The sequence below is a fragment of the Ischnura elegans genome, chromosome 6 (genome assembly GCF_921293095.1).
Source record: "Ischnura elegans chromosome 6, ioIscEleg1.1, whole genome shotgun sequence".
Classification (NCBI taxonomy): Eukaryota; Metazoa; Arthropoda; class Insecta; order Odonata; family Coenagrionidae; genus Ischnura; species Ischnura elegans.
Window position 1 is genome coordinate 93,886,445 of NC_060251.1, and position 15,794 is coordinate 93,902,238.

At 39.1% G+C, this 15,794-nt stretch overlaps 1 protein-coding gene across 1 annotated transcript in view; it reads left to right on the top strand.

The window, feature by feature from the left end:
- LOC124161200 (DNA-directed RNA polymerase III subunit RPC2) overlaps positions 1 to 15,794 on the top strand; it is a 52,272-nt gene that overhangs the window by 16,322 nt on the left and 20,156 nt on the right. Inside the window, exons 9-12 of the mRNA XM_046537450.1 lie at positions 3,811 to 4,011; positions 4,581 to 4,743; positions 10,758 to 10,911; positions 11,698 to 12,005. Coding sequence (XP_046393406.1) covers positions 3,811 to 4,011; positions 4,581 to 4,743; positions 10,758 to 10,911; positions 11,698 to 12,005 — 826 coding nt within the window. The remainder of the gene's footprint in view (positions 1 to 3,810; positions 4,012 to 4,580; positions 4,744 to 10,757; positions 10,912 to 11,697; positions 12,006 to 15,794) is intronic.

The window sequence follows — 15,794 nt, forward strand, 5'->3', positions numbered from 1 at the left end:
TGGGGGTCAAAGGTCATAGAGTTGAATCGGGCCATCATGACAACCAAGATATCAAACCATAGGTTTCGAAGGGTACCAAAGTCGGTTTTTCAGTTCATAGATCCGTATAACAGATTTTTTTGACCCTCGAAAGTCATAATGGGGTGAAAGGTCATTGAGAAAATGTGCAACGCGCTTTCCCCCCCATCCTTCCGAAATTTTTCCATTTCCTCGCATTCTTTTCCGACAGGCATCCCATGCCCTCTTATTTTCACGCCGAAGTTGATTATTTATTTCCTCTAAACATTCTTTTGAATTGCATTCCAAAGTGAAAGACAAAAATTTGTTTAAAAAGATATTGGCTATGTCCGAAACCATAAGGTAAAACATTAAAGAAAAATCTATAAATCCAGCTTTTATTTTGATTGTATCATGCAGTGTGATAAAAATTTGACGATTATAGGGAAATATCATAAAACGACAAAATTAATAGGATAATAAACTCAAATGTGAACATGGAGTTTCATTGTGCTAGTCAACCATTCAATTGCAGAAATGGTTTCGATTGCAATGCTCTTCCTCTCGAATCTCCTGCACCATTACACTTTCTAGGGCTTCAACTTAAGGATATTGAAATTTCATTATAACGCACACCTGGAATTGTCCAGTACACGCTGCGCGGACAATAATGTGCAGCTGCAAATGCATCTTAATGGAGATGCCAAGACGAAGCCACAACTGCATATCTCTGCTTTGATGATATTGTTGGGTGTTCAACAATCTCATCAAAGCAGAGATATACCAAAACAATTTGCGACTTTGAGTGTGAAGTGAGGTCCTGATAAATTTGCTGCCGGTAATGTTTTCAGGACTAGGGACAGGGGAACTGCGGTCGTTATAGTCAAACTGGGAATTTTTCTAAACTACTTATTTAACATATCTTTAGGACTTTCATGGGAAAAATCACAACCATTAACTTGAGCGTTACCTATGGAGGTCTATTAAATGAAAAGCGGCATAAATGGGTATTGCTATTTGCTTGGTAATCTTTAAAACCATTGGGATTGCAGCGTAGTTATCGAGAAAGTCCTATGTGGCATTTGACCTACTTAGGACCTTCTTTGAAGAGAGGTATAGTGGAAGAATGTGGACACAGAGTCGGGCAAAAGGATGTCTAGGAAAATAAATAATCAACAACGACGTGAAACTAAGAGGGCAAGAGAGGCTTGTCGAAAAAAACAGTGGATATGTGTACCACGCCATTCACTTCGTCACTCTTCAAAACCTTTGGTTGGGGACATTAGTTTTCCTATTATTTCAAAACATACCTCTATGACCTTTGACCCCAATTATGTCCCTCGCTGGTAAATAAAAATCGACAATATTGATTTACAAACTTCAAACCTGACTTGGGCACCCTTTAAAATCAATGGTACCACACTTTGGCTGTCATGGTGGCCCGATTTAACTCTATGACCTTTGACCACCATTGTGACCCTTGGAGGTCAAAAAATCAACAATACGGATCTATGAACTGCCTAACCGACTTTGGCACCATTAAAAACCTATGGTTTGACATCTTGGTTGTCATGATGGTTCGACGTTTAACTCTATGGCCTTTGACCCCCATTGTGACCTTCGGAGGTCAAACAATCAACATTACGGATCTATGAACTGCCTAACCGACTTTGGCACCCTTCGAAACCTATGGTTTGACACCTTGGTTGTCATGATGGCTTGACGTTTAACTCTATGACCTTTGACCCCCATTGTGACCCTTGGAGGTCAATTAGTGAATAATACGGATATTTGGATAATACCAATGACTTGGCCACCCTATAAAACCCATGGATCGACACCTTTGTTGGTATGCTATTCCTTTTGCCACCCTTATGACCTTAACGGTGACCTTACTGGGTCAACGATTGAATTTTCGTAAATAAAAGTGTTATTTTCGGGTTTCTCGTATCCGAAAACCTAAGAATTGACATATTGGCCATTGAAATTCAGACTTTTTTCTATCTCGATTTTTTTAACATTGAAACCCCATAAGGCAAATTCAAATTTTTGGTTTGGACCCACATTTTGAGGTCAAAAGGTCAAAATCGTAAAATTTTGCTTACACTCAACAAAACTTAGGACCTTTCCCCATATGTGTGCCAATTTTCATGAGTATTGCTCGATGCAAAGTTACTAAAATTACAGGTCAAAAATGACACACGACCCTTGGGACAGTCTGTATATGCGTGTAGCACCTTTGCTAAAGGCCTGGTTACACGGTGCATTAACCCGTACGGGTTAATGTATGAATGCGTGTCTGTTTGCATGTCTGAATTCATGGACGTTTGCGTGAACGAGGAGCATGAATGGGCGGTTACACGGTACATGCGTTCGCACAAGTTTTCACACATTTTCTCGTAACGCGAGGCGTTTAGTTTTTGTTTATTCCCTTTACAGTGCGCAAAATTTAAATGTGTAAACAGTATCATAAGGTAAGAAGCAGACGATACCTACCAGAAAATAATTCCCTTTTCGTTGCTTACTGTAGGACCAGGAAATTTCAAAAAATTCATACTGGTAATACATTTGCGCTGCCACGTAAACAGTGGTGTTCATTGTAGTTGCCGAAGTTGTTTCATTTCGTGCCAGTAATATTTATTTATATTTAATATTTATCGTTATCGCTCGCTTAATGCTATATCTCAATAGTACTCTATTTATTTCAAACCGTTATCAAAGTTAATACTTAGGCTGAAAATTTGTAGACGCATCTTGTTTTTAAGCCGTGTTTACTAGACATTTTTCTGTCATCTGTTTCATTGAGTGTAGATGATGTATGAGGGTAGATATTTTTAATACTTTGTTCTACTTTTGTCCTGGTCAGTTATAAAGTTAGGAAGATATTTGCTGTTGATGGAAAAGATGTTGGTTTAGAGGTCTTGTCGATTTATGAATTTGATAATGTGAGTCGTCTTTTTGTGGTGGGCCAGTGCATTCCCACCTCGTACGTATAAAAGGTAGAATTGTCGTTAATTCGTATGACATAAATTATGTTTAAATGTGTTCTATTAGTCGTATGATAGCAGTCGTATTTCACAAATGTCGTGTTGAAAACTCTGTTATTACCTCATCGATTGTTTTGTTCCGGCATAATACCATAGGCATAAACTTAATATGTCCGGCATACATACAGGGATAATCTATATGAATATTAGTGTAGATGCAAATGGTGAGTTTGTGGTAGGATTTAAGCACTTACGATACAGTACAAATACGCGTAAAGAGTTACTGAATAGCCCTGCAGATGACAACTAATTGTTTGGTTTCCCACCAGGTGGCTCTGTTATCAACTTGTGCGAATGCATGAACGAAATTAGAACATGTTCTATTTTCCGTTCACGCGTTCATGCATTTGTACATTTTGGGGTGGTTACACGGTGAATTTTTCCGTTCATTCTCGCGTTCATACATTTAGACATTAACCCGTACGGGTTAATGCACCGTGTAACCAGGCCTTAAGATGGTGTTTTGGAAATATTTGAAAGCTATTAACAATTTTCTGTCACCATTTCTGTCGCTAATTCAATTATGCTGCAAGAACAGAGAAAAGTGTTGATTCTTGTAGTAATTTTTCTCCTTTCTGTTGGTGTCTGGAGTCTTCACGCAAATTTGAAATCTTTAGTCAGAAGTTAAGCTCATTGCCCATAAGGCTACAATGCACTTACCTATTTTTGTAATGTATATATAAAAGCATGATTTAGTAATTTTAATAGATAGTGGTTATGATATGTTTATGATAATCATTATCCCTCATCATTGTATTTCTCACAGGGCAATTGGACTATTAAAAGATTCAAAATGGAGCGTTTGGGTGTGACGCAGATTTTGTCGAGGCTGTCTTACGTATCAATGCTTGGTATGATGACGAGAGTGAACTCTCAGTTTGAGAAGACGAGGAAGGTTTCAGGACCACGTTCATTGCAGCCGTCCCAGTGGGGAATGTTATGTCCTTCAGATACCCCTGAAGGAGAGGTAATCATGTGGAAAATGTGTATGTGCATGCTACAGAAAAATTGCAAATGCAACGTTATGTTGTAATGTAAATATTAGATCTTAATGGCAATCATATTTATTAAATATCAATATTTAAGTGCTCAAGTTGTTGGTTTAACTATGATTTATAGTCAGTTGATAGTGCAAATTCACAGTAGTGTACATCTACATTTTATTTTATATTACATGCTAGTTTTGATCTATTATGTTCCATTAAGTGTGAATCTTAAATCAACCTTATACCCTTTTTTGCATGTAGTACTGTACAGCTTATATTTTGCTTTTGAAAACTTTTTAAGGATGGAAATGGAGTATGAATCTCATTTTTTTTTATTTTCTGTAGCTTCATCTATTATGCTTGATCATATAATTGGGTCTCTTGGAAATTTTCTTCTCTTTCATTCTTAGGTGCCTTCCACTGTTTCAGGTCAAATTTTGCTTAACATTTTGGATATTAAGAAATAAACTTAGTAACTCCTGCCAAACTTTGTTCCATACCTTTGTTTTGGCTTACAAAGCCATCATAAAAAAGTGCCTTCTCTTTTTAGTCGTGTGGTTTGGTGAAAAACTTAGCCCTGATGACTCACATCACGACGGAGGCTGAAGAGGAGCCCATTGTCCGATTGGCATTCAATGCGGGCGTGGAGAGCCTGGCACTGCTGAGTGGGGAAGAGCTAGGATGCACCAGTGTCTTTCTTGTCTTCCTTAATGGTTAGTGTCTCTTTTTTTTCGCATATACATACAGCCGGTTGTTTTTAAGATGGGTTCAGAAAATAATGGGAATTTTAGTTTTTTGAAAAACTTTATTAATTCGTCTGCGTTTACTTTGTCGCCTTAAAAATAGTCACCATTAGATATTCAGTAGATTCATAACCATTTCTTTCACTATTTCTACTTTTTCAACAATTGTTGATGTGCTGGTGCATTTTTTATCTTCAACGTCTTTGTGGACATCTTGGAAATGCTTATATGTATCACTCATAGCAGACTCACAATTAAACAGCAAGCCTTTGTTAACATTTTTCTCATGTTATTGCTGAACATTCTTTGATCCAAACATTTACTAACTAAAATCTTACACCTCATAAAACACGTCTAACCTTAGAGGCTGCTACAGGCAAAGTAAACAATGAAAACAGCTGCAAATTTTACCATACTTCTGGGGCATCTACACCATCATAATTATTATTATAGTATTCTACCAATTTAGGTAGGTTTTCCATGGAGTACCAAAGAAGTAATCTGGGCGCCTCCCTTTCCTTCGAGTACTTCTTTCTTCAATTCACTGTAAGGCCTATTCCCTTTCAATCTACACATCTAAAAATCCAATTCTTTTCCTTCACCTCCCCCGTTTACCTAACAATCTACCCTCTAACACCATTTTCAACATACCCTCCCCACTAAGTACACGCTCCATCCAAACCTTCTGTCTCCTCCGTATCTCACCTAAAAGTTGCCTCTCCTCACCCACCATGTCCAGCACTTCGTCGTTTCTCCTCCTCTCTGTCCATTTCTCCTCTCCATTCTTCTCCATACCCACATCTCGAATGCCTCCAATCCTCTCTCGTCCTCGTTCCTCAGTGTCCACATTTCCGCAGCATAGAGAGCTACACTCCAGATCAAACTCTTCACTAACCTTTTCTGTAAACTCTTACCTAACAATCCTCTCAGAAGCTCCTTCGTGTTCATTAACGCCTCCATTGCTAATGCAATTCGCTTTCTGATGTCCTTACTACCGTATCTGTTTTCCTCTAAACCAACATAATATGTACATATAAAAATAACAATCAAACTCTCCAAACCCGTGAAATTTAAAAACTTCCATTATTTTCTGAACACACCATGTGCAGACAGCAGTTGTTATAATTTTGAACCCTCATAACACCTTGTATGTCTGCCATCGTTTTTCGTTCACTCAGCTTCCATTTCTTTCTATCATGACACTTGTATCATTCCTCTTGTTTCCATTGCTCTCTCCCTATCTCCGATTCAATATTCGCTTTGGCCATCTGGTGTCATCTATTTTATTAGTGTGGTGTGTGGTCAAACCGGAGTAGTTGCTTCCTTTCTATCTCATCAGCTACATCTCTTTCAAATTGCAGTGATTGTATCATTTCAAACTTAATCAAGTCTACTCTTTCTTTAACACCTTCTCATGTAGTCTCTTTCTCAGTTATCAATAACCGATTTCTGTTTTTTTCCTTAATGTCGTATACCTCTGATACTTATGTTATCACAATTTCTACCATTGTTTTATGTTTTTCCACTTTCATTTTTGTGTTAATATGTTAATATCACGTAAAATATGTGTTGAGCATTAACAACCGTTCTTCCCTAAGTAATTCTGTTGTTGATCTCTGGTTACTCCTTTTATGCACTTGTTTTCTAGTGATAGATCCAGTATTTTATTGCTTCCAATAACTAAGTACCGTATAAGCGTGTGTAAGAGGCGCACCCCTATTTTGAGGAAGAAAGCTGTAAAGAAAAAAAATATTGCGGTATTTTTTTTATTTTATCGTGCGGTGTTGCAGACGTATGCCTGGAATTTCGACAGTTATCGAAATTTCCTCTTTCAGTACTATTTGAAAGAGGAAATTTTGATAACTGCGGCGGTAATAGTGGCATAAGAGGGAGTAGAAAGAGTTCCGATCCTCTCTTCGCATACGCCATCGCTCTACGTTGCTTGTCCTACTCGCGAACAATTTTGTTTAAAAGCTCTCGCAGGAGTATTGCAATAGAATTGCAGCCATGGAAAATTTTAAGGCAAAACATGACAGGCACATAGCATGAACCTTCCCAAGAGATTGGACAACAATCAGGGCAATCTCAGCGCCTTAGGATAATAACCACGTCGTAGATTTAAGGCCCCTTGCACACACACCGATTTTGGACGGCCGGTAAAATATCGGCCGTCCACATTCCAATAGTGAACAATGGGAGAGCATTGGAGCTTGCACACGTACGGAACACGCGCCGGCACCGGCTAAATGCCGGTTAGCTGCCGGCCATTGTCACTGTGGATCGCCGTCACCGGCTCAAAAACATAGCAACTTATCGTTTGACCGGTAAAAATCTGGCGTGTGTGCAAGCATCGCTTCGCCGGTAAAATATCGGCCGATATTTTACCGGCCGTCCAAATTCGGTGTGTGTCCATAGGGCCGTTTTTTTCCTTTCCGGGACTCCGTAGGAAAATAGGAAATTATCAAGTTACAGGGGATCAAATGAAACGCGTTTCATCCCTACCCCATCTCACCAACTGACCTTTTTCGGTCTACCAGGTTCAATTCTCCGAGTTTCTGGAGGTCAAATGCTAGGTGAGTCACCTTCTGAGCTCGAAAATATATCTCGATATCTTTCAGCAATTGTATGACACGCACGAGGTTATAAAAAGAATTAGACCTAACGCGACGTATATCTGACAGCATTTAAGTTTTTTGAGCTCTAATTGATTGACACAAAGATTTATAGCTAAAACAAGGCTACTAATATTCAACTTAGTCCTAACAGCACAATTTCGGAAGAAACAAGCGTAGCATAAGCGCATTCAAACAAGACGAGACGGACTGGAAACTTCCGGCAACGCAAACTGCGTATATCACATTGCTGCGCTTTCGCCTCTTCACTTTAAAGGCAACGACGTCACATGCAAGATCGGGCGTGTTCTTCCCTTGCTCCTTCGCTCAAAGCCTCGTAGCTTGAAATATGGAGCGTGCTCCTTCCCCTCAACCTCTCCTTCAGCGCTAGTCCAACAATGAACACACTCGTTCGAATTTTTTAAACCGCAGGTTTTGACACCAATATAATTTTCAGTTGCAAAAATCCTCATATTAGCATCTGAAGATAATTTTTGAAAAATCAGGTCCTCAGCGTAATGGAAATTGCTCGGCAAGACAGATGTTGACGAATCAGGTATGTCCTTGAAAACTACGCGTTTCTATACGTTTGATAAGCGATTACTATATGCAGTATAAATGCCACGGGATGTCCACTCGTGGCAGTAAATTTAGCGCGCGCACCGGAGCGAATCACCCCGCGCAATCTTTTCAATGTTCACCTCTGGGGTACCGACGTGACGGCGCGATGCTTAAAAGAAATTCAAACAGGAGCATTTTAAAATACGTCACTAAGGGAGAAACTCCCCTACCTGCCGCTTGATTTTGACCCAGGGTTTCAGATGACTGACTCACGCTGTAAACCAAGGCCCCTCAGTTCCCCTTGGACTTGCGACCGGGTAGGGGAGGGGGGGAAGATAAGAAGTTTGTGTAAGAGGCGCACCCCCATTTTCGGCTGCAATGCTTGGGAAAAAAAGGTGCGCCTCTTACTTGCGCTTATACGGTATTCTGTCTTGATTTTGTTAGTAGTGTGCCCATACTTCTCATATGCATCCTCAAGTTTCCTAACCAAGTAGCACAGATCATCTTCATCTTCTAAAATCAGTGATGTTCACCTGCAAAGTATAATGAATATAAAATATATGTTGCATATCATGTAAAAAAGAATTGAAGCCCATATAAATTGCAATGCATAGGAAAAGAAATCTCATTGTCACACAGATACAGTTTCATTGCAATGTTATTTGATTTTCCCTTAAACATAAGACTTGCTATGGGTAATCTTGCTGATCTTCCTATATTTTTCTTAACCTCACTATGCTCTATGTTTTTACATGCATTAAAATTTACACTTTTTAGCCATAGGCTGTCTTTTCTGGGGGCTATTTAACATCCATGGGCATCAATAGAGTTTATGTGGCACGGAGATAAAAAATCCATGTGATTATCATCTTTTGTAGAGCCACTTACTTCATGATTATATTGAATTGTGTTCTTCTGTGCTTTTCCCATGCTTATGGAGGGGTGGCAACACATTTTTTGGAAAGTGCCTTAGTTGAGGTGAAGCAAGAAGATTGTTTGAACACATGGAGGACATTCTTCTGACCTATTCGTGTTTTAGCAAAAATCGTGTTAAGTAAATTCTTGTTAAGGGAGGAATACCTGTATTTCTGACCATACACCTCCAAATAACAATGTGGTTTGCAATTTTGAGGGTGTGGGTTGCAAGCAGGGGACAGCCATTGGTCAAATGACATGTGCAGTCACCATGGTTCTCCACTCCCTTTCTTCTGTCATGGAACAACTTTGTCCAGCAAGACAGTAATCCTACCATAGCTGGTTGAACACTTCTAATGAATATATGTATGCTCTCTGCATTAATAGTACATGTAATGATAACGTAACATGCAATACATGTAAGTATCAGGTTGGTGTGGTGTCCAGAATGCCGACTCCTGTCTGTGTGTGTCTTATTATTCAAAGGAATTTTCCTAAGCATTAAAGATCCAATCATGATCAATGATCCTAAGCATCAAAGATCCATGTATCCAATAATAAACATTATAAAAACTAAGGGTAAAAACCGGTGCAAGTATGCAGTAAATACACACGAATTAATCATTAAATCCTACATAAATAGGAGCAGAATGATAAAATTGCAGTTATAAAATAATTTATCCCTTGAGTGCATTTATATTCACTCACAAGCAGGATATATGCGGTGCGCAGTCGAAAACTATGAAATGAGTAAAGAATACTAAGTTTCCTTGAGAAGCAGAAGCGGTGTCACTAACTTTGTCCTTAAACTTTTGAAAGTGACTATAGGAGTATATCTGATGAAAGTATAAGTGAAGTTAGGGATATATTCATGTAAAAGAACAAATTAATGAGTTACTCTTCGATTTTGATGACACTTATCATTTTTTATAGTACGAAACTGACTTGAAGAATTACCAGGAGCATAGGTGGACCAAAGCGAGGCCTCTGCTTAAAAAATGCTGTGCAAATGCAATTTGAATGCCAATCCTGAAAGGAACGGAGAGAGCCCCAAATTTCCTCCCTTCAAAGGTCCAGAAACAGCTATGTAGTAGGGGAAAGATATTGATTATGATGATTTGTTCTTTTATTTTATAATTTACATCCGGGAGCTAAAAAACTAATAAGGAAAGGATTTACGATGGTATGTTCACAATTTAAAGCATCTAGGTTAATTGCCGCGGTTATTGTTTCAATCAAAACTGTAAACATTTCATCTTGTAAAACTTTCATTTCAATAAGATGAATTGTTTTGAGACAAAAAATTGTCCAGAGTCTCTGTTAATAATGTCAGTACATTTCTGGAATCAGCCAGAATAAAATTAACATTGTGTTTCGCAACGACAATAAACTTTTGACCACAATATCCACAAACGCAGTGTGTTTATGGCTTCTTCAAGCATTGCTCACGCAACATTCATGAGGTTTACACGTCACGCGGCATCAGCTGATAGAAATACATTTCGTGTCGTGGGTATGGCCGAAGCTCTTTACAGACATATAAAGCTACTTATCTCAGGTAAAAATCGGATTTGAGCTCTGAAAATTGGCCTATATGTTTTTCATTCATATCTTTTTGGTTCTAAGTATCAAAAACCAATTTTTAATTTTGAGTGTTCCTTCCTATTGTGAGGCCCAGTTATGTTATAGTAAAAACTGTGTTAAGCAAGTTCATGCTAAGAATGGTATGTATACCTGTATTACTCTAATCATGACAAAATTCCACTAAATTGACTCAGAAGCTGTTGCATCGTTGTTGGCAGTATAAAGACATGTAATTCATTTGGTGCTTGCACTACCACTAGAGATTTTTTTTTGCAAGTTTTGGTAACTGACAGGTTATTTTCTGCATTACAGGTAACATATTGGGAGTGACACGTGATCACAGGAGGCTGGTTCGAATTTTCAGGCTGATGCGACGAAGGGGATTTATCAATGGCTTTATATCCATCTACTCTCACCTCCATCATCGCTGTGTTTACATCAGTTCTGATGGCGGAAGGCTGTGCAGGTGAGGTTTTGATAGCTTGAAATCCATGTTCGTTTCATTCCTTTGCTCGTGTGACCCTGTTAAAAAAGGCCTCGCCAGGTAATGCTGATTCTTCTCAATTGGATGAGAGAGTATTAAAATTCAGGACTTAGCCTTTTTGTTCATAATGAGTTAGTAGAAAATGAGCCGATATAATTGGCCAAGCAATAAACAGGGTCTTCTCACCTATTTTAAAAATCTGAAAAAAATTAGGAATATACGTTGATGTAGGGGTAATAACATATTTTTTTTTTCGGCGTGTCTATTGTTTCCTAAATTTTTTAATTTAATTTTGAATATTTCAAACTTATGTAAAAGTTAAGTTTTCGGTATAAAATTTTTGAAAAAAATCAGGGTGGTAGAACTTAATTGTATTTACATTTTAAAATCAAGATAACGATTTTACAAAAATAAAAACTGGAGATATAGTCAAAAAACTAAAATTCATGTTTCAAATTTTTTTGGGGTTATTATCCATTGTTAAGGCGTGGAACTTTGGGGAAACACATAATTTTTAATGCACTTCAAGTGTATATTTTTTATTTTTCAAAACTTCGGGGGGCACTTTTCACCATCTTAACCGGCTAGACCCTTTTAAGAGTGCTATGTCCTTAATATACAAAATTATGACGTTCACGAGGATTATAGATATTTTGTAATATCAATTTTGAAAATATTCATAATTTTAGAAACGCAGTGGTCTCTCAGACCGAACGTCACCAGTTAAGGGTTAGCCATGTGTTACACAATTCCCTCATCCTTCTACAGGCCATACATAATTGTGGACAAGCAAGGCTACCCCTCGGTGAAAAGCGAGCATATCAACGACCTCCTCCGAGGTCTGCGGACTTTTGATGATTTTGTGACGGATGGGCAAGTGGAATTCCTGGACGTCAATGAGGAGAGTGACTGCCTCATCGCGTTCACGGAGACGAGCATCTCCCCTGGCGTCACCACGCACCTTGAAATTGAGCCGTTCACTCTGCTGGGTGTTTGTGCCGGCCTCGTTCCCTACCCCCACCACAACCAGAGTCCAAGGAACACATACCAGTGTGCTATGGGGAAGCAGGCAATGGGTGAGAGTCATCGCAACAACGATGCTAATCTATTTTTTATTTTTTATCTTGATATTTAAAGTTTATGTAGAAGTAAATTTTACTAGTTTCTGTTGGTCATTCACAAAGGTACCATGGTTTGATCATATGATAATTTATGTGGTGGTGATGACAAAAATTTCATCCTGTCGTATCCCGCTCGTCTTCGAACGAGATATTAGCGACAATACGAACGTCTCTCGAATGGAAGGATCTGGTGCCGGAAATAAAAGGAGTCACTCTGAATAAAAAGCAGTGACTTTATTCCCCTTTCGTATGAACAAATATGTCCCCAGCCTCCTGGCCGGTCCAGCTCAGCCAGTCGCCACGCCACAACTCAGCCCCGAGCCAAGCTAGGCATACCCTTTTTATCTATCTAACCCGGAAGGTCCAAAAAAAACCCTCTTATCTACCCCTGGACCGACATCCGCCGATCACGAGCGGGTCCTCTCGTAGACTTGCACTTTGGACTAGCAAGCCTACGTGCCGACTAACGCGTAGCAATGGCTGCTGGATGGTACACCTTCCCCCTTAGAAAGAGAGAAACACGACAAGTTGTTTCTCTCGAACCCATAATATGTCAAATAACTGCAAGTACACCATACACCACAAATTATACCCTTTTTAAAAAATGCGTAAAAGAACAATGACCAATAATATAAAGGTCCTTTAGAAGTTTGGATTACATCACAATTTTTAACAATGCAAAAACACTTTGGCAACTAATTGTCTTTCTAAACATTTCACTACCAATAGTTTGAATTGCTTAATTACCACTATTATTTATAAAGCATCAGATAGCAATCTGGTGTTTATCTCTTATTAAGTGAGGGCTCTCCTGACTCATAACCTTGCGGTTTTAATTCCTTTTGACTCAGGTTCATCATTTCGGCACTTTCACCACTAACACAGTCTTTAGCCCTATTTGAGGTTGTGATATGTTCCACTGACCCTCGAATATTACTCACAATCTTGGGTTTGAAAATTATGCCCAAGTCCTTGCAACTTTCACCTCTTCGTCCTCTTGCGTTTGGACAACATTTTTTCATGCAACATTTACATAAACAGCAATACACAGTTAAGCAAAATATGAATCCCAAACACAAATAGCTCAGTACTGACATATTAAAGTGATGTTTTACGTTACTTCTTTCACGACTCTCATTCTCAATTATTTTTTTAAGGTCCCTTACTTTAGTACTAGCATAGTCTAAATCATCCACATGTTGTACCAAATTAATAAGGGGCAAATGATCATGTATTTTATCCAAAGAATACCCGTGCTCTGGATTACAGCAATCAAATGTTAAGGAGAGTGGGGGAATGAAATCGTTCTTAGTGCGATTCATTGTAGCTATCATTTCTCCTTGAAGGACAGTCCCCGTCCCATAACCCTTGCAGTATTGAAGAAAAGTTAACCTTCCCGTACCGTTCACCACCACGTCATACGGATCTTGTTGATTGCACAATATAGTCACACTCTCCGGCTTTGGAGCTGTGTACAACCACTCATTTGCGTCTACTTGTACCCATAAAGTTTGGTTTAACCCAACAAGTCGACGCTCACAAAGAGAAGGAATCTCATTAATAAACTGCATCATTTTAGCTTCGCAATCTTCGTGAAGCTGTAATAATTGCAATGGATATAATTGCTTGCAAACTCTCCAATTTGTTGCAACTTTCTTGCACCTAGAGAATTCCTCCCTTGAAAACTTAACATAATATCTATTCATTTTATCAATTAACAAATATTCCTTCTGGGGCTTGATATAAATAAACTTATTAGAAGTTCCATTTACCAAAGTGGGTAAGGGTAAAACACGATATACATTAACTCTCAATGAATTGCAAAGAGGTAAATACAGCACATACCCTAAAATTTCCTTAGACAAAAATACATCTAAAGTTAACAATTTTAACATAGCGTTACTGTAAGCCACACTTGGTGGGAAGGGAAGGGACAGTTCCTTGGGCAACTTCGTCTCTTCCTTCTTGAACACACTGAAGATCTCTCCTGGATTAACTATCTGTGGCTGTAACACTCCTTGTCGCGCGTTGATTATAGTGTCCAGTATAATCTCGTAATTACGGGTCACTTCCTCTATTACAAACGCAAGTTCTCTCACATGTTCCTGACCCGTTAGTGCCAGCTTTAAGTAGTTAGTCTCCATTATTAATTCTCCAGTCGCTTCTTTCACGTATCCCTTCAGTTCGTTCAAACCTTTCGATAATCTTTCTTCATTGGTCTGCACGCCTGCAAGTGTGCTATTCACAGCGCCTATAGTCGCCTTTATTAGGGTCACATGTTGCTGCGCAATAGTCAGATATCTGACTGATCCTTCTCTAATTGACTAATTTTTGTCCGTATAATCTGATGCGTCTTTAATGCCCATGCCTATTTAATATCCATCTAACGTGCCAAATAATACCTTACTCACATCACTCAAAATTGAAGAATCCTCTCCCTTTTCTCGCATTGCTCGCAGCTAACTACGAAATCAATCCCTTTAGTCCATCTAAATTTAACACTTTTATCTTTTTCCAGCGTCGACATAGCCCTAGAGTTCGTCTATATTTCTCTAGGAGATAATCTGCTGTCATCGCCCCTTCCACTACTCATAAAAAACAGGAAGGGTATAGTGGTAATCTCCTCTTGCCCTGCGAAGAGTTAGAAGAACAACTTCAGACGATTAGAATGAACCTTAACCTCCTTTCCTTTCGCCTTTTTTATGATCACATTTACTCCGTCAACACCTACTACCGAGAAGGGTCCTACCCATTGAGAGGAAAGCTTCTTCGACCGCCCCCTCCTCACCGTCTCGTCGAACAGTAAGACTTTATCACCCTCCAAAAATAGTTGAGGATTGGAATTCTTATCATACTCCGTCTTGTTCTTCTCCTTCGCTTCCATCAATAATTTTCTGGCCTTAGAATGACTTTCCTGCATTCTCGATTTCAACTCCTTCACGATCTTGGATCTGCATCTTCTCAAATCATCCTGAAACGTCAAGAGATACTTGTTTTCTTGCGACGTCACTGGAAATGGCCCCACTATATCCAAATTACATTTTTCGAAGACTGTCTCTGGCGTTTGAGTAATTACCATCGGCATCTTGGTTTTTGGTTTAGTAAGTTTATTCTTTTGGCATTTATCGCACGAGCGTATGTATTTCTCCACATCGCTCTTCATCCCTGGCCACTTATGATACAATTTCACTCTTTCATAGGTTCGATTCATTCCTTGGTGGCCGCCCACGGGTGAATCATGTATTTCTCGCAGAATTTCTTCCTTCCTCTCCTTGCTGATCTGCTCACGAGTCTCGACCTCCGATGACTCGTTCTCTGAGGCTTCTATCGCCCATATGCGACTTAGTGCATCCGCATTTGAGTTCAGCTTCCCTTTCTTGTATATGATTTCATAATCATACTCCTCCATCTTAATTCGCCATCGCATTAACCTCGAACTTGGATCCTTCACATTAAAAATCCAAGTCAACGGCTTGTGATCAGTTATTATTGTAAACTTTCTGCCGTATAAGTATGGCCGAAAGTATTGTGTTCCCCAAACAATAGCTAGTAACTCCTTCTCAATGGTGGAGTAGTTTTTCTCTGCCTTGTTTAATGCTCTGGATGCATATGCAATCGGCAGGTCTTTTCCCGGCGTACCTTGTGATAGAATGGCTCCTAATGCCTTATTGCTGGCATCCGTAGTCAAGAGGAAAGGGCGAGAGAAATCCGGATACTGCAATATCGGTTCCGTCATCAAAATTT